The sequence below is a fragment of the Canis aureus genome, chromosome 19, assembly GCF_053574225.1.
Source record: "Canis aureus isolate CA01 chromosome 19, VMU_Caureus_v.1.0, whole genome shotgun sequence".
Taxonomy (NCBI): Eukaryota; Metazoa; Chordata; class Mammalia; order Carnivora; family Canidae; genus Canis; species Canis aureus.
Genome location: NC_135629.1, coordinates 9,480,653 through 9,505,203, shown reverse-complemented (window position 1 = coordinate 9,505,203; position 24,551 = coordinate 9,480,653). Strand labels below are relative to the sequence as shown.

General features: G+C 46.5%; 2 protein-coding genes across 2 annotated transcripts; one reads left to right on the top strand and one right to left on the bottom strand.

Annotated features, from left to right (window-relative positions):
* Window positions 1-1,269: 1,269 nt before the first annotated feature.
* Window positions 1,270-12,847, bottom strand: TADA3 (transcriptional adaptor 3). The gene is made up of 9 exons (XM_077857908.1): window positions 12,337-12,847; window positions 11,425-11,657; window positions 9,800-10,050; window positions 9,575-9,680; window positions 8,121-8,262; window positions 7,927-8,030; window positions 6,591-6,700; window positions 3,669-3,854; window positions 1,270-1,803 (listed from the first exon to the last, which is right to left on the bottom strand). The coding sequence occupies exons 2-9, from the start codon at window positions 11,629-11,631 to the stop codon at window positions 1,611-1,613; spliced, it is 1,299 nt and encodes a 432-aa protein (XP_077714034.1). The 5' UTR covers window positions 11,632-11,657; window positions 12,337-12,847; the 3' UTR covers window positions 1,270-1,610.
* Window positions 12,848-12,862: 15 nt separating this feature from the next.
* Window positions 12,863-24,220, top strand: ARPC4 (actin related protein 2/3 complex subunit 4). Its single transcript, XM_077857911.1, has 6 exons — window positions 12,863-13,233; window positions 16,442-16,560; window positions 17,774-17,885; window positions 19,732-19,827; window positions 20,761-20,931; window positions 23,283-24,220. The coding sequence occupies exons 1-6, from the start codon at window positions 13,231-13,233 to the stop codon at window positions 23,286-23,288; spliced, it is 507 nt and encodes a 168-aa protein (XP_077714037.1). The 5' UTR covers window positions 12,863-13,230; the 3' UTR covers window positions 23,289-24,220.
* The last annotated feature ends 331 nt before the right edge of the window (window positions 24,221-24,551 follow it).

The window sequence follows — 24,551 nt, the reverse complement described above, 5'->3', positions numbered from 1 at the left end:
TAAGCCAAAAAAAGTATTTGTGGGCTGATGTAATTGGGAGGTCCAGGAGGATGAGGCTTCAGCTATATCAGGACTTTATCTCCTTCCCCATCTCGTGGCTCTGCTCTTCTGAATTGGCTTCATTCTCAGGCAGGTTCTTCCACATGGCAAGAGAGTGGGTCAGAAGGTAGTCTAAGATTACATTCTAAGGTCTTTGATCCAAAAGACAAGCCCTCCTTTCTCTGCATCAAGACAGTAAGCTCATGGAAGGCCTCTGATCGTCCAAGCTCAAGTCACATGTCCATTTTTTGGACCAACTGTTATGACTGAAGAATAGGGTGGTGTGACTGGCCAAGCTGGGATCATGTATCCATTCAACTTTGACAGTCCCACAAGAGCCACATGGAATGGGGATGGGGCAATTCTCTTAACAGAAGTGTTGGGCATACCAGAATGTTGGCCGTCCTTACCATCTTTCTTTATGGCTCAGTTCACAGGTCACTTCCTCAGGGAACCCTCCCGTCCCTGCTCCAGTGTCTAGTCTGGGAACAACCTGAGGCAGGGATGAGAGCACATTTGCTCATCTGTATCAGCTGGACCTAGTTTTCTGCCCGGGTTGTGGAAGGGACACTATTGGTAGACTATTGGTCTACTATTGGTATCCAGCATCCATTTCCCCTTCCTACTCAGATTTTTATTGGCTTTCCCCCATCACTCCCCACTGCCTTGGGCTTCGTGGGGAAGCAGACTCCACTCTCATTACTTAAAACCCAGTAGAGTCATCCCTTGCCACAGTGACTCATTCAGGAATGGGCATGTGAGACTTAGCTTGAGCCACTGAGACATAAGGGTATTTGAGAAAGGCATCTTGCTCTTTTGGGTAGGCCAGGAAAGCCAGCTGGCTCCTTCCTGCCCTATTCTGTGCTAGATATCAATTTGGCCTCTGTCAGCTGCTACTAGCTGCACAGCTGGAGGAAAAACCATTTTAGGAAAAACTCACATTGTGGAGGGCAGTACAGAGATAGCTGGACCTTTGATGGCTTGGTCAACCCTGGAGGCTGCCTTGCCCCAGGACCACTAAGGCCCAAACAAACACACTTCCTTGTTGTGAATCCACTTTGAGCTGAGGGTATTCTGTTAACCTGCAGCCCCCAACTCTCATAGAGTTGTTCCTGAATGAATGACATATTCCTGAATGAGCTGCCAAAGGCTGAGAGCCCCCTTGCCCTCCTTTGCCACCCACACCAGTTCTTCTCTACTGCACAATAACAGACATTCAAGGATTCTGAATGCTTTTTAAAAAACCACAGCAGTCACTTTACTTTTAGCTTTGCACTTTACAAAACCACAAGGGAGAAGTCCTTGGGGGAGAGAGGAGTAGGAGTGGGGGACAGTAAAGAGGGGAAGCCCAGTGTGGGCTCCAGGCCAGCCCAGAAAGGCCTCCCATGTCCTGACTGTACAGAGCTAGGCCAAGAGACCTCAGGGAATGGCCATAGTCCTCTAGAGACTGTCGCGATTTGACATTTAATAGGCAGCCACAGGCCTGAGGTTCAGGCAGCAAGAAGGAAGTGGGCTTTTCATCCCTCCTTCCCCCAGGCCAGGGAGAGGAGGCTTGCAATCAGGGGTGAGGGCTACCCATCCAGCAGCTTTAGGATGCTCTCACGTTCCTTCAGAGTCTTCCAGGCCTGGTCCTTCTCTTTCTTGGTTGGGGTCCGCTTCTTCTGCCGGGCAGCCATGATCTTCCGGAAGGCGTCCATGACTTCGTTGTCTGCCATGCGGACCCGCTGCCTCAGCTCCTGCCGGCTTACCTCCTCTTTTGCCAGCCTGTGGAAACCAGCCAGCCAGGTGCCATGGGAAGCCCACCTCCACAATGGGGCCGCCCTCCCTCTCCCAGACTGAACCCACATACCACCCCAGGCTGGCACTACTGTGGAATGTTTCATACCTAAAAGCAAAGTTATTGAACCACACTGATAGGGTACTATGTGCTAGATATAATCTTAAGCCCTTCAAATATGTCAGTAGAATTAATCCTTATAACAATCTTATGAGGTAGGTACTATTATCCCAATGTTACCAGTGATGAAATAGAAGTCAAGGAGAGTAAAAAACACCCCAAGATCCCACAACTAATGAGTAGATATGAAGACAGAGGCTGGCTCCGAACAATCTTCTTTAAAAGGTGTTCTAATGTCAGCAGAAGACTCGCTCACTTCAGTATCCAAATTCCAGCGCAACCTAAGCTTGGGCTAGGTAGCCTAAAGTCTATGTGAAGCACATGAGATGCCAAACCAACCCTTGTAAATGAAATCTGACCTATAAATTCCACTGTTAGTGGAGCTGGAAGGTGGCTTAAGATATCTGCCCTAGTCCAACCTGTAAATTTTCCAGAAGGGGAAGCTCCTGCTCAGGCCAGGAGATACCTTGCTTAAGGCCCTGAAGCTGGTCCATAGCAGAACCGAGGGCTGGACTCTGGCCTTCTGACAACGTAAGCCAGTTTGTTCACTGTCCACTACCTCTATCCACACATCCTTGTTTCTCCCTCTTACTCCATCTCTCTCTTCTCCACCCCACTCAGTACCTCTTTCATCTATTATTCTCCTCTTCTTGCTCTTTCAAGAAAGGGAACTAGAAAGAGGTTTTGCATGTAGCCTTGGGCTCAAGTTGCAGCTTGGTTGTTTACCGGTTGTATGACTTTCAGGAGAGCACTCACTTCATTGGCCCTTTACTTCCTTATCTAGTAAACAGGGAAAACACCTCTCCCCCAGAATGTAGTGAGGATTCAACAGGAGGGTGTATATAAAGCCCCTGGTACCCAGCAGGCACTCAGTGCACCCTTAGCAGCTTGTCAGCAGTTCCCTCACTTTTTAATGGTATAACTCTTTACCAAAGCTCATTTGTAGACCACAAGCCTTTGCTCTGCCTCTCCTCCTAACCCCCAGGACAATGTATAAGAGACAGGCAGAACCAGCCAAATCATGTGTGTCCTGCCTTGTTGGAGCTATGTGAAGCGAAGACACATAGCTTGCCAATGAGGCTGCTTCTCTACCTTCCCTCAGAAAGGCAAACAACTACCATAATCTCCCTCCAGATGTCACCTATACTTTTGTCATGACCAACACAGGGCAAGATGGATGGGAGTCAATATAAAATGAAAGATATTGTGACCAATTGCCTAAATAACGGATACTAAAATACTGGACAATTTCAGTGAAGGGCCAATAATAATCACAGATGTCCAACAAAATTGTTAACAGTTGATAAATCTAGAGAGTATATTGGTATTTATTGTACTGCTCCTTCAGATGTTCTGTGTTTATGAAAATTTTCATAAAAGTATGTTGGGGGAAAAAGAAAAGAAGCATAAAAAATAAGTCACACAACAACGTGAATATAAGTAATACCACTGAACTATACGCTAAAAAATGGCTTAAAGAGCCAATTTTATATGTTTTTTTTCCACCACAATTCCAAATAGGTAAATAAATCCATCACAGATGCCTGAGCCCTAGAGTCTGTGGTGCCTGGCAATGATGTTTTTTCAAAGGCTCTCTAGATGATTTGGAAACCCTGCCAGGTTTAGGAAACCTGTTATAAAACCCCCAGAAGGTGACTGGCAGCGGCCCAGGCCTTCTCCCTAGGGCACCCCCCCCCACCCCCGCCCGGCCATGTAACCCATCCACACTCACCTCAGCAGGTCATGCTTCTTGGTACGGTTATGGGCACTGAGTGCCTTCAGCTCAGCCTGCCGTTTGCGCAGCTCAGCAAGGACTTCATCCTCTGAGTCCTCTGCAGGGCGGTCCTCAGACTCCAACAAGCCCTGGGCAATCAGCTCCTCCTTGATGCGGCTCTCAAGGGACTTGGTATGTGGCACACTACAGAGGAAGAGAATCCTGAGCTCAAGGGCCGCCTTAGACGGGGGACCCCTGAGAGGTTCCAAGGTTAGTGAACACATTCTTTTCTCTTTGGGTACCCCCTCTCTATCTAGGTATAAAAATATAGAGAAAATGTTAAGGGCTGAAATCATGAAACTCCTAGAAGAAAATCTAGGAATAAAGCTCCTTGACATGCGATGGGTCTTGGCAATGACTTTGGCTGTGACACCTAAAGCACAAGCAACAAAATAAACAAGTGGGACTACATCAAAAAACTACTTCTGTACAGCAAAAGAAATCATCAACAAAGTGGAAAGATAACTTACAGAATGGGAAAAAATATTTGCAAATGATGTATCTGATGAGAAGTTAATATCCACTATATATAAAGAACTCCTATAACTCAAAAGCAGTAAACCCACTCAATTAAAAACTGGGCAAAGGTTCTCAATAGACATTTTCCCAAAGAAGATATACAAAAGGCCAACAGGTATATGAAAAGATGCTCAACATCCCTAGTTATTAGAGAAATGCAAATTAAAACCACAACAAGTTATCACTTCTGGCCTATTAGAATGGCCATCATCAAAAAGACAAGATCACAAATATTGGCGAGGATTTGGAGAAAAGGGAACCCTCCTGCACTGTTGGGGAAGGTAAACTGGTGCAGTCACTGTGGAACACCATGTGGAGGATCCTCAAAGAATTAACAACAGAACTCCCATATGATAAGCCATTTCAATTCTGAGAATATGCATAAAGGAAATGTAAATAACTAACTTGAGAAGATATCTGAACCCCCATGTTCACAGCATTATTTATAATAGTCAAGATACAAAAGCAACCTCGATGTCCATTGAAGGGCAAATGGATAAAGAAATTGTGGTATATATACAAGATTATTCAAACTAGAAAAACTAGGAAATCCTACCAATTGTGACAACATGGATGGACTCTGAATGCATTATGCTAAGTGAAATAAGTCAGAGAGAGAATAACAAATACCATACAATCTCACTTCTATGTGGAATCTAAAAAAAAAAAAAAAAAAAAAATCAAAAAACAAAAAACTCAAATTCATAGAAAAAGAGAGCAGACCTTCCACTACCAGAAGCAGAGGATGGGGGGAGGACAACTGGAAGAAGGTGATCAAAAGGTACAAACTCCCAATTATGAGATAAGTCCTAAAATACCATATACGACATGACGACTGTACCTAACACTACTGTATGATACATAGGGAAAGTTATGAAAAGTGTAAATCCTAAGAATTCACATCACAAAGGGAAATATTTTTTTTTCTTTTTCTTCTTCTTGTATCTATGTGAGATAGATGTTAGCTGAACCCATTGTGGTAATCATTTCACAACACACGTAAATCAGGCCACGTGCGTGTTTTGTACATGTACACCTTAAACTCACACAGGGATGTATATCAATTATTGTTCAATATGCTGGAAAAAATATAGAGACAGACACATCTGGTCTTGTTTCAAACACAAGCCAACACATAGCCGTTGTCAAAGAATATAGAAAAACCTATAATGCCAACAACTTAGAACCACTATCTTTTTATGTTACTATCAAAAACATTAGTTATTTTGCTATTAATGTTACATATACAAAAATATATTTTATGATATATTCCTTATATACCATACATACTTCAGATTTTGTTACCTTATCTCCAATCTTTTCTCTTTTTTTTTAAGATTTTATTTATTCATGAGAGACACAGAGAGAGAGAGGCAGAGACACAGGCAGAGGGATAGGCAGAATCCATGAATGGAGCCCAATGTGGGACTCAATCCCGGGACTCCAGGATCATGCCCTGGGCTGAAGGCAGGCGCTAAACCGCTGGGCCACCTGGGCGTCCCTCTCCAATCTTGTATTACACATTATTTTAGTTTTTTTCCCAATGTGCACATATTTAAGTATATGCTGAGTAAAAACAGGATCAAACCCTAGTATGCTCAACTGACATGTTCTCCTTTTAGCACTCTATTGTTTACAGATTTTCACATCAATTAACTATGTTTCTCTAAGATGATTAATAGTTACAAGTTATTTCATCATATGGAGTCACAACTCTATCCAACCAATCCCCTTCAGATGTACATTTAGGTCATTTACCATATGGAAAGCACTATGATAAACAACCCTGTACTTAAGTCTATTCGTGCTGGGACGCCTGGGTGGTTCAGTGCCTGAGTGTCTGCTTTTGGCTCAGGGTGTGATCCCGGGGTGCCGGGATCGAGTCCCACATCGGGCTCTTTGCATGGAGTCTGCTTCTCCCCCTGCCTATGTCTCTGCTTCTCTCTGTGTCTCTCATGAATAAATAAAATCTTAAAACAACAAAAAAAAGTCTATGCATGCAGAAATGCTGAGTCTTTCTGCATATTTAAAACTTTCATTGGGGGATGCCTGGGTGGCTCAGTGGTTGAGCACCTGCCTTCACCTCAGGTCACGATCCTGGGGTCCTGGGATTGAGTCCTGTATCGGGGCTCCCTGTAGGGAGCCTGCTTCTCTCTCTGCTTATGTCTCTGCCTCTCTCTGTGTCTCTTCTGAATAAATAAATTAAAAAATATATATATATATATTTAAAAAATGAAACTTTTATGCGGCTTCATCAAAATGCCCTCAACTCTTTTAATGAAGACCTCCCCATGCTGGGATGTGACGAAGTCAATAGAGGCAGGGGCCAGATAGTAGGATATGGACAGAGTTGTCACTCACCTGAAGGGCTTGTTCTGATTACGGGGAGAGGTGCTTGCCCCATCCGCTCCTGATTCCTTCCCAGACATGTCGGGAATAGGAGAGTCCTCCATAGGGGAAATGATATTTTCCTAGAAGACCACAGGAATGGGATGGAGGGAGTAAGAGTTACAGCATTTCCATCTTCTTGTTCCTCTCTAACCTGCAGTTAGAGTCTTCAGTCTTCACAGAAATATTCTTTTATTGTTCCCATCCTCTGGGAAGCCTTCTCAAACTGATACCAGAAAGCTCTGATCATTGTAGAAATCCCGTTTTTGTACTGATACCAAAAGAAGGGAGCACAGAAGAGCAATGATAACACTCAACAACAGTAAAGAGAAGAGCTAAGCTTTTGCATTGACCAGGCACTGTGCTAAGTTTGCTGCGGCATGAGCTGCTGGCTGTCCAAAAGCCATTCTCACCTTTCTGTAGTGGGGCTTATGGCTGCCCAGCTACACTATACTTCCCAGCTTCCCTTGTAGTCAGATGTGGTCACGTGACCAATTCTCTCCAGTGAAAAGTGATCAGAAGAGATAAGAGCCACAGTCAGTCATGGCCCATAAACCTTCCTTCACATTCTTCCTTGCTCTTTTTCTGTGGGCTTGGAGCAGCAATCACACCTAGAATGACCCTTGTGCAGAGTGCATGTTTAGGGTGGCAAAGCCCCCATAGCCGGGGTCCTTGTGTGATGGTGTGGGGCTGAGATCTTCCCTCACTTCCACCTCAGCCAACTTGGAACATAGCTCAGACTATTCCATTAGAGAGAAAAACACTACTGTGTTGGAGCCGGGGGAAATCCAAGGCTTAACGAGGTAAAAGATGTGCCTAAGGCCAGACAAAAAGAAAGAAGGCATAAAGAAAGGGACTCTGCACCTGGGGTTTGAGCCTGGCTTCTACTTATTGGCTGTACAACCTCAGGCAAACAGTTCCCTTTTCTGAGCTTCAATCTTCTGGTATGCAACACGGGGCTAGCCACTGTCCTTGCCTCCAACAAGAGGATGTGTGGAAAGCCCTTGCACGGGGCTCAGCCCTTAACCAGCATACTGGTTAAGGCTGACAAAAGTAACTGTGGTGTAGTGGCTACTTTTAGGTGAGGTTAGAGTCTGGGAGAGGCATGAGAAGGGCTCCAGGATACTGGCAATGCTTTATTTTGTGATCAGGAGACCAGGTATACAAGTGTGCTCATGTGTGAAAATTTATGAGTCTATACATTTTTAAGATCTACATTACCTTTCTAAATGCATGATATACTTCAACACAAAATAAAACATTAAAACAGTAAGTAAACATAATCCTTGTTTTGAATTAGGGTGCTCACCTCCACCAGGGCCTGTAGGAGGCGCTGCGTCAGAGCACCAAAGGGGCACCCATCTTCAGGCTGCTCATGCTGGGCCTCAGACTTCTTCAGCAGGGCATCCACATCTGAAGTGGGCAGAGAAACAGTAGACAGGTGGGCTGAGTTCTGCAAACTCAGGTCCTGGTCTGGGGTGGGCAGGGAGGTGAGGGGCCTACCTTTAGTGTCCAGTTCAGTCAGTGGCCCCATAAGGCCTTTCTTCTTGTCAGCCACGGCTGCTGCTCGGGCCCCATCCTTCTGTTCCTCCAGCAGGTCCTCCTGCGCCCAGCGTTGGGAGTAGTGCTTCCCCAGGGGTGGGATCTGTGGGGAGATGCCACCCAGCCGAAAACGAGTAAGCACTGGCAAGCCATGCCCAGGGTGAGTGGGGGATCTCTGTGCACTTGGGCACTGCTAATAGGCTCATCATCCATCCCTTTGCTGTCTCCCAAGGACCTACCCCCAGGGCTGAAGTCTGAGCCTTGCGTATGTGGGAAGAAATGAAGGAGATAAAAATCTCAAAAAAAAAAAAAAATCTCTATGCTCACAATCTAGCAAGGGAGACAGGTACATAACCAACTAAGACACACATGGGAGCCAGTACGTAATAATCTCCAAGATACAGGTGCAGAATGGTATACCTATGTGGACCATCTCAGGTCACAGCTGTTGTCCCTAGAGAGAACCAGGAGCCTTAGTGTCAAGAGAGGAAGTTCTCATTTGTATTACCTAAATTTACTACTACCTATATAATTTTTATTTTTAATAAATAAATAATTTTTATTTCAAATACATTTTTTAAAAAATTCAAAGAACTCAAGTGCTAGAAGTAGGTCAAGGTGTTGTGGCACATGACAGAGAAACTTTCTGGGGGGAGTCTGCAAAAGTGTTTGGTGGAGATAACAAGGGATCAGTGCTTTAAAGGATGAGTTAGTTTGGTAAGGGAAAAAGAGCATGTGTAGAGGCCCAGGGGTTAGTAAGGAGCCTTGGTGGGCCTGGGTGAGGGCAAGGTGCTTGGTGGGGTAGTAAATCCAACAGTGACAAGGGGGCATGGCTGAGGAAGCTGCAGGGGGCCATGGGGCTGAGTCACCAAGGACCGAGGTGTTAGACTCCACCTTGTGTGTTATGGGAGCCAGGGGATGCGTGGGAGCAGGGTTGGGTCACATCCGATCATAGTAGCTGACCTATTGGAGTTCTCCCTGACGGTTTTCTGTATTTTGTACATTTTCTTTAATGGAACCTGTTTTATTTACATCACAATAAAATTAATATATTAAAGAAAGAAAACAGAAAGTTCCTCTGGAGGCAGAGAAGTATTAAGAGACTATTTGGGTGAAAACTAATGAGGGCTTGAATCAAAGCAGAGGTGATAGAGATGTTGGGACAAAGGACAGTGTCACTGAAGTAGATGCTACTGAAGTAGATGCTTTAGGATGTATGTGGTGATCATCCGGATGGGGTAGAGGAGGCAATGTAAGAAGAGAGCCGAGAATTAGAGCCTAGGTGTCTGGGTGGGTTAAGCAAAGTAGGGGTAGAGCAGGGGAAGGAAGATGGTACATGACTTTGGGATCTGTGATTCCGAGGCACCTCTGAGCCCTCTCACTCACCCCCGTCTACTGAGGCCCAGGGTTTCTACCTTGTAATGTTCAGCCTCATCTTCTGGGGGTTTCAGTAGTTCCTCTAGTGTGCGTACTTCCTCACTGGTGATATCAGCACAGTAGGGCTCTACAGAGGCCCAGAACCTGCAGGGAGAAGCAGATCCTGAATGGGTACCTCCTATCCCACCATCCTCAGCTCTAGGCCCCTCCACAGCCTCTACTGTCTGAATCCCAAGGCCCTTCTATGCTCTCTGGCTCAGAACCTGTTGGGGGCATCATTCTTGGGGATCCGTGGCACGTCAATTGGGTCATCAGTGAATTCATATTCCTGGATCTTGGGCTGAAGGTTTTTGGATTTGGGACGCCCGGGACCAGGGCCCGGCCCATGTCCCGCCTTCCCTTCCAGTTTCTGCTTCTTCGGCTTTCCATGTTTTGGGGGAGCTCCAAGCTCATGGTCTCGACCCAACTTCAGGAATCGTCGATCACCTTTCTTATCCTGCCAGTCAGTGAGGATCTGAAATTTACGAGAGACTATCGCTGAGAGGAAGAAGAGAAGTCATAGGACAAGTTTTTCTCCCAATGAAGAATTAGGATTTAGAACTTGACAAGACGCCAAGGTCTTTTTTATTTATCCATCCCCCTTTCATTTAGTAAACTCCTACTCACCCTTCAAAACTCAGTTCCTTTTCACAGGACTTCATTCATACACTTCTCATCATTCCATTTGTCTGGACTGATTCACCTCTATCACCTAAGCCAGTCACACAGTGTTTAGGTCAAACTAATGATCATGCCCCAGTGCATATCAGCGCTGGAATATGCTGGTGGTAACTTTTTGATGAATGCAAACAAGACTCCCAGTAAACCTTCACTTCAAATGTCACAACTAGGAAGCCTTCTCATCAGTTACCCAGCCTCTTACACGCTAAAATACAACTGAATTTGCCCTGCTCAAAAAGCTTCAGTGCACTCCCATGGACCACAAGATAACTATTCATCCTTTGAGGACCTATTAAAATGGCATCTTGGTCCCCTCTGAGTCTCTGACACTTTGTACCAGTAGAACTGTTGGCCTAAATGTGTTGTTTGATCATACTGGAACGAACAGCATACCTTGTCTTTGTAACTAGACTATAAGCTACCGGAGACCAGGACATTCATTTTAACTGCCTCTGTTCCCCAGGATCTGGCATAGCATCTGGCACACAGGGCTCAGGGAATGCTTATGTCGTAAACAGAAATATCAGAGTAGTATCGATAATTAGCATTTGAAATACTTAGTGTCAGATGTTGGGCTGAGGCTTTTGCAAAAAACAAAACAAAACAAAACAAAAACCTCTCTTTTAATCCTCACAGAAGCTCAGAGGTAGCTCCTATTATTCATCCCAGTTTGCTGATAGGGAACCAATGCTCAGTGACAGGAGGCAACTTTCCCAAAGTCACATACGTAGAAAAAAGTAATACTAAGCAAGTGCTTAGGCCAGGATTCAAATCCAGGTCTTCTCAATCCAGTTTCCCTAGTACTTTTAACCATAACACAACATCACCTGGTATCTGTCTGCCCTCCCCCGCCTTTGAGTTAGCAAACTCCCTAAAGGCCAGAAGTGTCCTCATTACCTCTCTCTAATGACTAGCAGAGGACCCAGAACATAACGGGGGGGTGCGGTGGGGTCAATAAATGCTTAGCAAATCAGAAATCTTGCAATTTATGAGGATCATGCACGTTCTTATATATTCTATGCATCACATGAGCGCAGTGTGGGTCTCTCCTTACCCCTCTCTCTAAGCTCCTGTATCCCGGGCCTCAGTGGGTAGGTGCTAACTCAATGATCTAACCCGTAACTTGTCACAGTCCACCCCTGGTGATAACCTCTCTGCAGAGTATCACCTGGGTTTCGGCCTCGAGAACCCGCAGGCGCCGGCTGGCAGAGGAAAGCAGGGTCTCAAGCTCCAGCTGCAGAGTGTCCAGCTCTTCAATGCCGATGCCATCATCCTCAGAGCGGGCTAGCACAGCCGTGTAGCGTGGACAGACCTTCAGGTGGTCCACAGACTTGAAGTCATGGAACTGCAAGGGGCAGTCCTTCAGTTCACTCATGGCCCAGGATACGGGACCCTGTGGAACTGGAGAGGAGAGAGCCATTGATAGGAGAGAAACTGGCACGAGAAAAGTCCAAGAGCTCCCTCCATCCAGGGACAGACTCCAGGAGAAAGCCAGGCTTCGGTACCTAACTACAAGATTGATGGCGCGGCTCCTACTCACAGGACACTCGCTGTACATCAAGCCAGGTACAGACACTTTACTGGCTTCTCACTGAATTCCTCACCCAACCCCATGAGCAGGGACAATGGCGACCTACACCTTACAGATACGAAAACTCAGACTCTGTAAGGGTGGGTACCTGCCCACGGTTACCAAGAGGCAATCTGAATCCAGATAGTTTTGAGTCTTTGCCCTGTCTTTCTGATGCTCTTCGGTCCTACTGCTCCCGGGTCTGGCTAAGCCTCTAAGCTCCAAACATCCCATTCTTACAATGCTAATGTTCTCTGTGCCTCCTCGCTTCTTCTCTCACCCCCTCCCGTCGTGGTCCCTTTTCTTGGCCGCTGACAGTGGTTAAGAATATGGGCTGGTAAGCCAGGCAGGCACAGCCTTTACCATTCTCTAGTTATGTAGCTCCAAACGTGTTATTTAGCCTTCCTGAGTCTCGGTTTTTCCATCTACAAAATGGGGACCAAAGAAATCTGGGTCTGTCTCCCCATAAGAAGTCTGAATCTGTAAAATGGGGATCACGATAGTACCTACCTCCCCGGGATGCTCTGAGGATTATGAAAGGATGCTTGTCAAGAGCCCAGTTCAGTGCCTGGCACAGAAGTGCGCCTGTTTAGTGGCTGGCCCCTCCTGCGGGTCGCCCCAGTGACTTGCCTTCGGGGCCCCCGTCCTCTGGGGACCCCCTAACGCGGCCCCCGCCCCCTCTACCTCCTCACTGCAGCCTCCTGCTGCCTCCTACGGCCCCCAGGCCACGGGAGGGGGCGGGGAGTTCCGGTTGGTGGAGCAACCGCCCCGGAACTGGCCAGGGGCGGGCCCCCCGCAGAGGACGCGGGGGTGGGCGACGCGGGCGGGAGCCCACTGCGGCGTGCGGGGAAGGGTGGGCAGGCCGCGGGCGAGCCTACTGCAGGTGGGGGAGGGCTCGGCCTCAGGCCCACTCTGGGGATCGGCCCGAGGCTGGGGGCGGGGCCCGGCAGCCAAGCCCTCCGCCCGGCAGCTCGTCCCGCGGAGCCCCGGGGGCTGCAGGTAGGAGGGGCCCAGAGCGAGGCTAGGGGCGCAGAACCGGAAGGAACGGAGGGCTCCTCCGCCTCGCCTTGTCCTAATATGGTGCCCAACCTGAGGCCGGGCCGCACCACTGCCCGACTACGGGGCACGACGAGAGGAGGGCCAGGGCCGCAAGCCAGAGCTGCGTGGATAACGGCATGAGCTCCCGCATCGATTCGAAAGTTCCGCAGTCTAAAGATGTGAAGACAGTCCTAGCGGGGAGACCTGCCAAGGACCGGGGGCTCCCAGGCTCCCCCTCCCCGCTCGGGCATAGTGGTCCCGTCCGGAAGTCCGGGCGCAGACCGAGGCTGCGCCCCTCGCGGAAGGGCAGGCGTCGCGGGCTGGCCACTTCCGCACTTCCGCTTTCCGGCCCAGCCAGCGCCCGCGATGGTGAGCGAGCCGGGCCCCGCGCCAGGGACCCCCGCTGTTTTGCCTCAAACGCTGTGGGTCTGGGGGCGAGGCGGCTTTGCAGCGGAGAGCCCCGGGGCCGAGGGCTGCTGCGGGGTGTGGGGGCATGATGAGGCTGGGGGAGAGGGCGGGGCGGGAGCCCAAGTGAGGAAGGGGCGAGCGGGGGGCGCCCCGGGAGGACGCAGGCCTCGCAGGTTCGTGGTTTGTCTTTCGGGCCAGGTGGGGAACTGTGAGGCGTCGACAGGACGCCGGGAGTGGGGCCTGGGAGGTCGGCGGGAGAGCCTTGAAGGCACTCAGTAGGCTTCCTCGCCCGTAGTAGGGCCGGCGTAGCAAGGGCGCCTCACCCAGGGTAGAGCTTTGCTAAATACACTGTCCTGTCCTCTCCTGACCGCTTGACCCCACAGTTTTCCAAAGGAAGCGTCTCCACTTCCTTATCCCACTCTTCGCTTACTTCCCTGCCTTGCTTCTGCTCCACGGAAGGATTATGCCGCCGCCACCCAGACCTCTTCCTGGTTAGAATTCCACCGTGTTAACCTTAACCATAGTACGAGAGCTCTGTCCTACGGATCCCTCCCTTCCTGGAAATCCTCGCAGCTGATACATGTCGGTCTTCCTGGGAGTCGAGGCTTTGGTTCCCCACCTTCCTCCTCACATTTTCCCTAGTGGTGCCTGTCCATTCCCGGCTTCCATGACCTTGTGTATTCTGGTGGTTCATGAGTCTGCCTTCCTAGCTCTCTTGTAGGGTTTGCCTGGATATCTTGAAGACACCTTCAGATCACACCTTCAGATCGAAAATCATTTTCTCTCAACCAGCTTTCCCCATGTTGCTTATCCTGGCTTTGTGGCATCTTACCTCAGCTAGCAGTCTGGATTTTATTTTATTTTATTATTTTATTTTTTCTTTCTTTCTTTCTCTTTCTTTCTCTAATGGAGGCCATACCTCTTGGATTTTTTTTTTTTTTAAGTCAACTGTATTGAGGTATTACATGAGAATGCATTTATTTTTTCAAAGGGCAGGTGTCATGGGGCTTGCCACCTAAAAGTCACCCTTTTTAAGTTTATCATCTGTGAGTTTTGACAAACACAATCCTGTAACCACTACTACAGTCAGATTAACCATGTTTTCTCAAAAAGCTCCCTTTAGTCCCTCTGTTAATCAGTTGTCTCTCCTCCATTCCAGGCAACTACTGATTTCTTTTTTCCTTCTATAGTTTTGCCTTTTCTATATTGTCATATAAATAGAAGTCTTCAGTATGTAGACCTTTTGATGTGGCTTTTTTTTTTTAAGTTTATTTTTTTAATAATTTCTGCACTCATCAGGTGGGGGGTTTTGAACCAACGACCCTGAGATTGAGAGTTACAGACTCATTAGACTGAACCAACCAATGTGGCTTCTTAATTAACCATAATGCATTTGAGATTCATCCATGTTGCATGTGTCACTACTCCTTTTTCTTGCTGAATAGGACTTCATCATATGAGTGAGCTACAGTTTATTGAAAGGTGTTTTTTATTCCATTATCCTCTACATTTATGACAGTCCAGCTCTTGTGATACCCTTTGCTTGTCCTCACCACTGCTCCAGGCTCTCCTCACCCTTCCTTGAATAATCCTCTCTGCCTTTTGTCTCATTTCCCTCCGGTCCATTTTCTGCAGAACCACCATGCAACTGGTGAAGCCAGATAACTTCCTCCTCAGAAAGCCCCAACAATTCCTTACTACCTTAAAAGAAAAGCTAAAGTCAGCAGCCTGGCATTTGAGATTACCCATGAATCTCTAGGCTACCATTGCAGCATCATCTACTCAATCTAAAATGCTTTCTGTATGCAGCAACACTGCTCATCACTACTTCTGGAACTCCTAATATTTTTTTTTTTTTGCAGTATTCTAACCTTGCTTATGGTATTCCACATGATATTGTATAGAAAAGGAGTAAGACATTGCATATGTTAGATACTGAGCTAGGTGCAGGGTATGTTGATTTGAATAAAGAGACATGGTCTGTTAAGCATGAATCTTACAGTCTAGTGAAAAAGAAATCACTGTACTGAAATACGAAGGATGTATTGTTGTAAATTGTAATAAATGCTATGAAGGAGGAAGTCAAGAAAGGCCTCTCTGAGGAAGGAAGGGGCCTTCCCTGAATACACCAAGGTCTAAGGGATGACTTAAGTCAAGAAAGGAAAGAAAGTCCTGTATAGATGAATCAGCATGTGTAAAGCCTTCAGATGAGAAAGAATGTAGATAATACAAGGAACTGAAGATAAGCCAGTGTAGGTAGAAGCTGGTCTGTCTACTGGGAATATCCTTAGTCTACTTTTTCTTATTGTAAAATCCTCCTAATCTTATTTTCATCTTTATTTCCAAACCAATTTCTTCTGGAAATGTAATTTGTAAGTTTGATTATGTCCCGTTTCATTCTCCTTTATATCATATGGTTTTTTTGTTCTCTACCCAGTTGAGCTATTTAGGGGTAGAGATGATCTTTAAAATCTTGACATTTAAATCAGTCCCTTGACATTTAAGTCAGCACACAGACTTATACATTATTGGCTCAAATACAGATTGAGGATAGTCATTCACCTGTATGCCTCTAGACCAGAATTTCTCAACCTCAGCACTATTTGGGGTTGAATAATTCCTTTATTTTTATTAATTTATTGTTCTAGGCTTTATTATAGAGAGAGAGCAGGGGAGGAGGGGGCAGAGAGAGGGGGAGAAACTCTCAAAGGGACTCTGCACTGAGCTCGCAGCCTGATGTGGGGCTAGATCCCACAACTCCGAGATCATGACTCAAGCTGAAATCAAGAGTCAGACATTTGAGCCACCCAGGCACCCCTGAATAATTCTTCTTTGTGCATTGTAGGATGTTTAGCAATATACTGGGCCTTGACTCGATGCCAGTAGCACTCCCGCCATATGCCAAATCCCGTCAATGAAAAATGTCCCTACATTGCTGCATGTCCGCTGGCAAGAAAAATGGTCCCCTGTTGAGAGCCACTCTTGACTTAGAATCAAAGGCACCTTGAAGGCCCAGTCTATTTGGTTCACTGTGGTGTCTGAGAGCCAGGTACTCTCAGTACTGCCTGGTTCCCATGTAGCTGGAGGAGAGTTTGCTAAAACAGATTCTGTTTCAGTTGGGGGTCTGCTAAAATAGATTGTGATTCTCCCTTGGGTTTTTTTCCTACAGACTGCCACTCTCCGCCCCTACCTGAGTGCCGTGCGGGCCACACTGCAGGCTGCCCTCTGCCTGGAGAATTTCTCCTCCCAGGTCGTGGAACGACACAACAAGCCAGAAGTGGAAGTCAGGTAGGGAAGAAAAAGGTCAAGGTGGGGGTGATGAGCTCAGTCCCAGAGATGGCAGTTATCTGGAGTTCGCCATGAATTTCCATTCCAGAGTGGTCAAGCCAACTATAGTTCACATATTTTGTCTTGTTGCCAGATGAGCAGTGGTTCCCAATTTGCAGTTCAGAAAATAGGGTCAGTGGGTTGGCAGGACAAAACCCAGGGGAGAAGCTCCTCTGGAGCCAAGATTGCTTGACACAAGATCTGGCTTCTCAGAGTAGGACTGTTCGGTAAGAATCTCCTGTGTCATTATTGAACCCAATTTAAGGAGAGAGTGGAGAATTTTGTTTGATGCCTTCTCCATCCTCTTGGAATTTAAAGATCAGGGAATGTTTTTTCTCCGACCAACCCGGACTGTCTCATCCCTTACTCTAAATACTTCATATTTTGGGTTATTTTCTCTTACCTAGTTTATGTTTTGTTAAATTATTCTGTTCTCCTTTAAAGTTTAATCTGATACACATATAACTGAGATAAGCAATATTACCACACCATGTTCAAATGATTTGAATTTAAAAATACTGACAAGATGTTAGCATTTGTTGTGCTGCTCTACTTAACATATGTGATTTCTACTGGGCATTTTAATTACCGTTACAAATACCTAGAGATTTCAGAGGCATCAAAATGGAAGCTGAGCTGAGAGGGGTCTTAATGCTAAATAAGTGAATCATTCTGGATTGATAATTAAAGGAGACCAAACTCTGTTTGATTTTAGCTTATCCTTATCCCTAATGCAGCCTCTTTTCTCATTCCCTAAATGGTATATGGGTTTGCCTGTAGTTATTAAAATAAGAGCTGTCATTTATAAAGCTCCTACCATGTGCCAGGCACTCTTAATAGACAATTGACCCTTTCTGATCTCTCTCAATCCTCACCAGTGAAATAGGAATCAGTCATTTTACAGATGAGGAAATTGAGATTCCAACAGGGTAACTTGTCCAAGGAAAGTAACAGAGGAGGCTGGATTTCAAAACCTTATCGCCCTGACTCCAGAGCCTTGCTCCTTCTGTTGGAGAACACACTCGCTGGCCCCCATCTTGGAGCACCCCTACTTGTGAGTCTCCTATTCCTTGGACTCTGTGGTCTCAGATAGAGATTCCAGGGCCTGCTGTGGGTCTCTCTGAGCATTCTGTTCCTCTGTAGTACAGATGCCTCTGTGACATTGTATTTTCAGGAGTAGCAAAGAGCTCCTGTTACAACCTGTGACCATCAGCAGGAATGAGAAGGAAAAAGTTTTGATTGAGGGCTCCATCAACTCTGTCCGGGTCAGCATTGCTGTGAAACAGGTGAGCTCATTACTGAGCCCTTGCCTCCTCAGGAGGTCAGGGGTCCCCATCTGAGAGATCGTCATGCCAGATCCAAGGTGCAAGGAAACCCAGGCTCCATTTCCTTGACTATACCCAGGGAATGGTTCTCCAGATTCAGCAGGTCAGTAGAGACAGCAACCATATCTTCTAGGCTTCCTTTAGATTAGAAGTGTGGAAAAGTTGCAGCTAAGGCCATGGCCAGTTTGGTGTCTGGTCAAAGAATCATTTATAAGGAAGGCAGAATAAGTCCAGTTTAGAAAAATAAATAATAGGGCAGCCCAGGTGGCTCAGCGGTTTAGCACTGCCTTAAGCCTAGGGCATGATTCTGGAGACCTGGGATCGAGTCCCACGTCGGGCTCCCTGCATGGAGCCTGCTTCTCCCTCTGCCTGTGTCTCTGACTCTCTATCTGTTTATCGAATAAATAAATAAAATCTTTAAGAAAAAAAAATAATACCAGTATCAATTTAATAGCCATAAACTTTGAAATAGAGATTTAGCATGAAAGTGTAATTTCTTTTCTTTTTTCTTTTCTTTTCTTTTCTTTTCTTTTCTTTTCTTTTCTTTTCTTTTCTTTCTTTTCTTTTCTTTTCTTTCTTCCTTTTCTTTCTCTTTCTTTTCTTTTTTCTTTCTTTCTTTCTTTCTTTCTTTCTTTCTTTCTTTCTTTCTTTCTTTCTTTCTTTCTTTCTTTCTTTTTTGTTTATTTGAGAGAGCAGAGCAAGGGAGAGCACATGGGTGGAGAGGAAGGGTGGAGGGAGAGGGACAAGCAGACACCCCGCTGAACAGGGACCCTGATGTGGAGCTCAGTCTCAGGACCCTGCAATTATGATCTGGGCCAAAGGCAGATGCTCAACCACTGAGCCACCCAGGCATCCCAGAAAATGGATTTTCTTAAATTGACTTTTCTTTTACTTAAATTTGTTTGAAAAAGAAACTTTATGCCATAATGGAAAAACCGTATCACTTGTTACCTAGGGAGAACTCTAAAAAAAGTAAATTCAGTGAAAGAAAATAAAGCTGTTACTTAGACTGGGTCCTGTTGCCTATAGAAAGCTCTATCCTTAGGGTCTGCTCTGTTAAAAAGGGAGATTAACAAGTGTTGGGAGGTGTTAAGGGCATACCTGCCAGCACCCAGCTGCAAAATCCTTTCATTAGAACTAGTAAGAGTTCAGGCAGCCTGGGTGGCTCAGTGGTTTAGCACCGCCGTCAGCGCAGGGCGTGATCCTGGAGACCCAGGATTGAGTCCTGCGTCGGGCTCCCTGCATGAAACCTTCTGCCTGCCTCTCTCTCTCTCTCTCTCTCTCTCTTTCTCTCTCTCTTTCTCTCATGAATAAATAAATAAAATATGAAAAAAACAACAACAACTAGTAAGAGTTCAGCAGGGAAAAACTTTGGGGATTATTTAATATTCATTGTTATTGAAGCGAAAACCACCTAAGTTTATCTCTGAGAACTTCAGATGGTATATATATATCATAGACTTTGGGAAATACAGCACTAGTGAATGGGAAAGGGAGAGGCCGCTTTCAGTGTAGGTATGGCCTCTGCAAGGAGCAGATAAAAGACTTGGGTTTGCCAGAACTACCGCTCTGGAATGGGTGAAAATGAAATTGTGGTAATGCCCTATTGAATTGAAGAGGCTCTCAACTGCCGACATTCAGTTGGCAGTCACCTGCCCCATGATTCAGGTAGTCATTGCTCCTGATGCCAAACCTCACTACCTGCAGCGAGTCTGGGGGAAATTGAAGTCAGAAGACCAGACTACAGGTTTCTGTTGGCCTGTATTGTCAGATTTAGGGAGCCCTGTTTATTTTTCTCTCTCACTAGGCTGATGAGATCGAGAAGATTTTATGCCACAAGTTCATGCGCTTCATGATGATGCGAGCAGAGAACTTCTTTATCCTTCGAAGGAAACCAGTGGAGGTGAGACCATGTGATCCACATGTTCATAATACCCAAGATTCTTTCACTAAGTCTACTGTCATTGCCCTGGGATTGTTGGTAGAACCAGGATTGCTGCTCTTCCAGCTGTAGGTCACCCATTGTCTGAGAGTTGGCCTTTGTTTCGGCTAGAGTGAGAATAAGGAGCATCAGAAGCTTAGGAGAAGTTGCGTCTGCCTCAACCATGGGAAAGGCAAAAAATACAGGATGCGTTGCTCATCTTTTCAGAGCCTACAGTCTAATGGCAGAAAAGACACAATGAATCAGAAATCCTTTCTAAGTTTTGTCACCAACTAAATTGTTATCTTTCAGGGCCACAGTTGACATTGGCTTAGTGTTGCCTGGCTTTGTTCTTGAGTCCTCTCCACAGACTCCTTGCCAGATCAACTTCAAATATTCCCAGTGACTGAGAAACTATCATGCAGAGCAACATGTTCCATCAGACATAATGGCCAAACTCGTCCTCATCCTGAACTAAAAATCTCTTTTCTTGGTCCTAAATCTAGTCTCCGGGGCCACCCAGAACAAATAAAGAGTGCTCTTCCACACATTACCTAATCCCATCCTCCTCCCACAGTGTCTCTTCTCCCTGTTTCATTAGAGTCTTCTGTAACAAGATTTCAAGTTCCTTCACTCTCCCATGACTCCTTTGGAATGCAACTGTTTTATCACAGGTAGTTTTCCAGAGATGCTTGACACAAAATTCTCACCTGAGTCAGTTATTTGGACCCCGCATAGACACCCTAGCAGAGGAGGCAGGCTGCTGCCTGAAGGTCATGAGACTTGGGAGAGGATCACAGCCAGTAGGAAGCATGTAGCTGAGTGACCCGAGAAGACATAGCCAACTAAGTGCCGTGGGATGCTAATTCTCTCCTGTTTCTTCTCTTTCTCCTGTCTACTGTCTTACTTCCCCAGGGATATGACATCAGTTTTCTGATCACCAACTTCCACACAGAGCAGATGTACAAACACAAGTTGGTGGACTTTGTAATCCACTTTATGGAGGAGATTGACAAGGAAATCAGTGAGATGAAGTTGTCGGTCAATGCTCGTGCCCGCATCGTGGCTGAGGAGTTCCTCAAGAATGTAAGTGGGGGCCTTCCTGGTGTCCCTCCAGAGGTGAGAGGAGCTGTGGGTTGAGAACTTAGCATCTGGTGGTAAGGGAGTGCCTGTAGTTTGGATATTTCTTGAGGCCTTTGAGACCTCCTGGTGTGTGGCACATCAGCCCAGTGCTATGGGGCTGGAGGACCTGGGGTTCATCTTTGGGACCTGCAGGGCCTCTTCATTTGAGTGCCTCGAGGACACCTCTCTTAGTCTCTCATGGGGACTTAGACGCTCCTGTCCATGTCTCAAAATGTACACAGTCCTTTCCTACATCTAGCTCAAACCCCTGGCGAGGCAAGTTAAATATGTGGGAATTTTCCAAGAATATAGGACAGTTAACCAGTGTAATTCTATTTTTCAAATAGACTTAAGTCTTATTTCAGCGTCTGTTTCTTAGGCTTAAGGTCATGCTGTTTTTGACCTGTTTTCCATTACTTTCATGGCCTCAGTACTCCAGATTCCTCTTCAGTTGTTTGTCTTTCCAACTGAAAGGACTGCAGCCCTCTGAAGAGGAGGAACTGTTTACACCAATGAGCTGATGACACAGTTGTTCTTATTTAGATATCCAAGACATGCTTTGTTTTTTTTTTTCTCCCTCTTCTAAACAGTCTTTGGTTTGTTGACATGTTCTGCTCAGAGTTAACTCTGATCCCTAGGTGGTAGATTTAGTGTTTACTCCTACCAGTGCATACAGATCCACCCAGAAGGAGTTCAGATTCCTAAAAATGGAAATTACGCCTTCTTCCCCTGGGCTTTAATTATATTGAGGGCGGCCAGTGTACAAAGTAGCTGTGCTGTGCACACAGGATAGCATGCTTGTTCAGATCACACAGGCTGTGCAGTCATACCACCTGTGTGTGTGTCCAGCTTTGCTGCCCACTTGGGCATATTATTGAATCTCTGGCGAAGCCTTGGTTTCCTCAGCTGTGAAATGAGACGATTAATATGTACCTTTCGGTATGGCTGAACATTAAGTGACACGTATACAGAGCAGATCACCTGGTACATAGTAAGCTTTCTAGGCATTGTAGCACCAAAGTTTTATGGCCACAGCAGTAGGAAACATCTATATTTAACTGCAAAGGAAAATAGTGTTTTGTTTTGTTTTGTTTTGTTTTTAAGATTTTAAAAAATTTATTCATGAAAGGCACAGAAAGAGGCAGAGGCATAGGCAGAGAGGGACCCTGACGGGGGACTTGATCCCAGGATCACGACCTGAGCCAAAGGCAGAAGTTCAACCACTGAGCCACCCAGGTGTCCCAGGAAAATAGTTCTTAATTTAATTTTTGGCTGGTTCATTCACCAGTCATTTAATTATGGTAACTGCATTTCTATAATTACACAGCTAAGCACATTTATATATCTCATTTAATCCCTGAGACAATCTTTGATCGTGTTATCCCTATTTTATGGATGAGTGAACTGGGCCCTACCCAAGGGCCCTCAGCCAGTAAGAGGAGGAGAGGAGGAACTGGGACTTAGATTTTGGTTTTCAGATTCACAGATCAAGATAGTACCATGGCATTTGGCATTGGTCACATGTTCAGGTGCGTGCGGCAGGTAATACATGTGAGCGAAGTGGGTTCTTGGGGACCTGGCAAGCGTATGCCACATCTGAAGAAGTTTACTATAACAGAGCTCCCATGTGTTACAGTTTCACCTTCCGCTATTCAAAAAAATCCCCAAATCTGGATTTGTGATATCTCCATATTTCCAAGGTTGGAAATTTAAAAAAAGAAAACGTTGTGGGCCAGACAGCACCCGTTATTGGGCTGGGTACAGCGTGTGGGCTGTTGGTTCACAGTCTCTGATCTATAAAATGTCCTGGGGATATTCTGAGCACCATGGGGGGATACTTGAGGGCAGAAAATATTTCAAGGGCCTGTTACGGTTGGAGAACCACACAGAGCTTGACACAAAGTACCAGATTCTGGGTCCTTCTGCTCTTGGTCCCCTAGTCCCCAAGCCCTTGCAGGTGAGCGCCCCCTGCCCCCCCAATCATCTCTAAAGAAGGCAGCCTCAGTTCAGGCACCACACTACTGACGGCTTTATAGCAGCCTCCACGATACGGTCAAAGGGAGCTGTGGGAAGGCCTACCTCACCCTTAATTTTTCTGTCTTGTCTATTGCTAGGTTTAAGGCTAGTGTCCTGAACGTCATTGCTGAATGCTGGCTGAATTAGAAAGTGGGCGCCCACAAGGTGTGCTGCGACCCAACCCTATCCCTCAGAAATCTGAGCACAGTGGTAGCTCTCAGATCAGCCTACCTCCCCAGAGCAGGCCTGCTAAGATACAGCAATAACCGGTATTCACTGCCTCTTGGTTCTTTTGACAGTTTTAAATCATCTGGCTGGACCTCAAGGCCTTCCCCTCCAGACTCCCCTGTGTCTCTGCAAAGACATCCTGGAGTTATTCCCCAGAGTGGCAGCAACGATGACAGCAGCAGCAGAGGCGGGGAGCTGGGTTGGGGTGGGTGTTAGATATGGGAGGTGGGTGGTATGCTTGCTAGCTGGGCAACAGAGCAGCAGTGAACCTGCCCCAAGGCCACACGTGCCTGGTCAGGCTGGCTTCTGATGTTCAGTCCCCTGGGCTGGGACAGATTTTTTTTAACGTCTTGAAACTTAAATTCTGTGCTTGTAGGAGACTGTAACCTTTTTGTCTTTTTTTTTTTTTTTTTTTTTACACGAAACAACTTCCACCTCCAGTGGCTGTGACTGGTCCCAGTGATTGTACCATATTGGTCGCTGTGGGTCTGGGCGGGCCTGGAGCCAGAAGGCGACTATTGTGTCACCCCCACCCCCACCCCCAAACCCCAAGTCTGGGGAGAGGGAGGGAAGGAGGAAGGTTTCAGACTCCAGTTCTTTCCCTTGCCCTCTTACTCCTGAGCCTCCTGGGCCCAGTAGAAGTTGTTGGGACTCTCTGCCAGCTTCCTGAGCTCTTCCTGAAGATGGCCATCCAGCACTGGTTGGGGACAAGGGCTGAACTGATGGCCACCAGCCATGCCTAGGAGCTGGGCCCTGAAAGCCAGGCACCTCTGGCCGCAGGGGCCACTTTGTGCCCTCCCAGCTGAAAGGGGCCACTATTTTCGCCTTGTCTGTCAGTGCAGTGCCTGTGCAAGAAGTGGAGGGGTGAGTCCTCCAGAGTTTCCTGAGCTGGGGTTCTTCACCTGCTCTGGCTCCTCTGCTCCAACGCTCGCTGTACCTTTTCTTATTTTGGTGGATCCTGCCTCCTCCCTTGATTAAAGTCTCTTTTTGCCCCTTTGGGGCTGCATGAGGTCTGTGCACTGTGTATATAAAAGGACGGGTGCGGTGGGGCTCTTTCTTCCCAAGACCATGTAGCTGGTACTTGGGTCTGGGTGTCCCCATCACAGGTAGTCTCCTGATTGGTTTCTGACGTTATCTGTGCCAAAGGCCCTGACCCAGAGACTCCCATTACAGTCCAAGCACCATTCATTTCTGAAATTGCTCTCTACCTATATGGAGCTTTGGTTCTTTTCACATAATGAGCTCATTTGGTCTAAAAGTAACCTCTGAGAAATAACAATTCTATATCCTGGCTAAGGAAACTGGTTCCTTGAGAGGAAGAAGCATGCCCCAAATCTGGC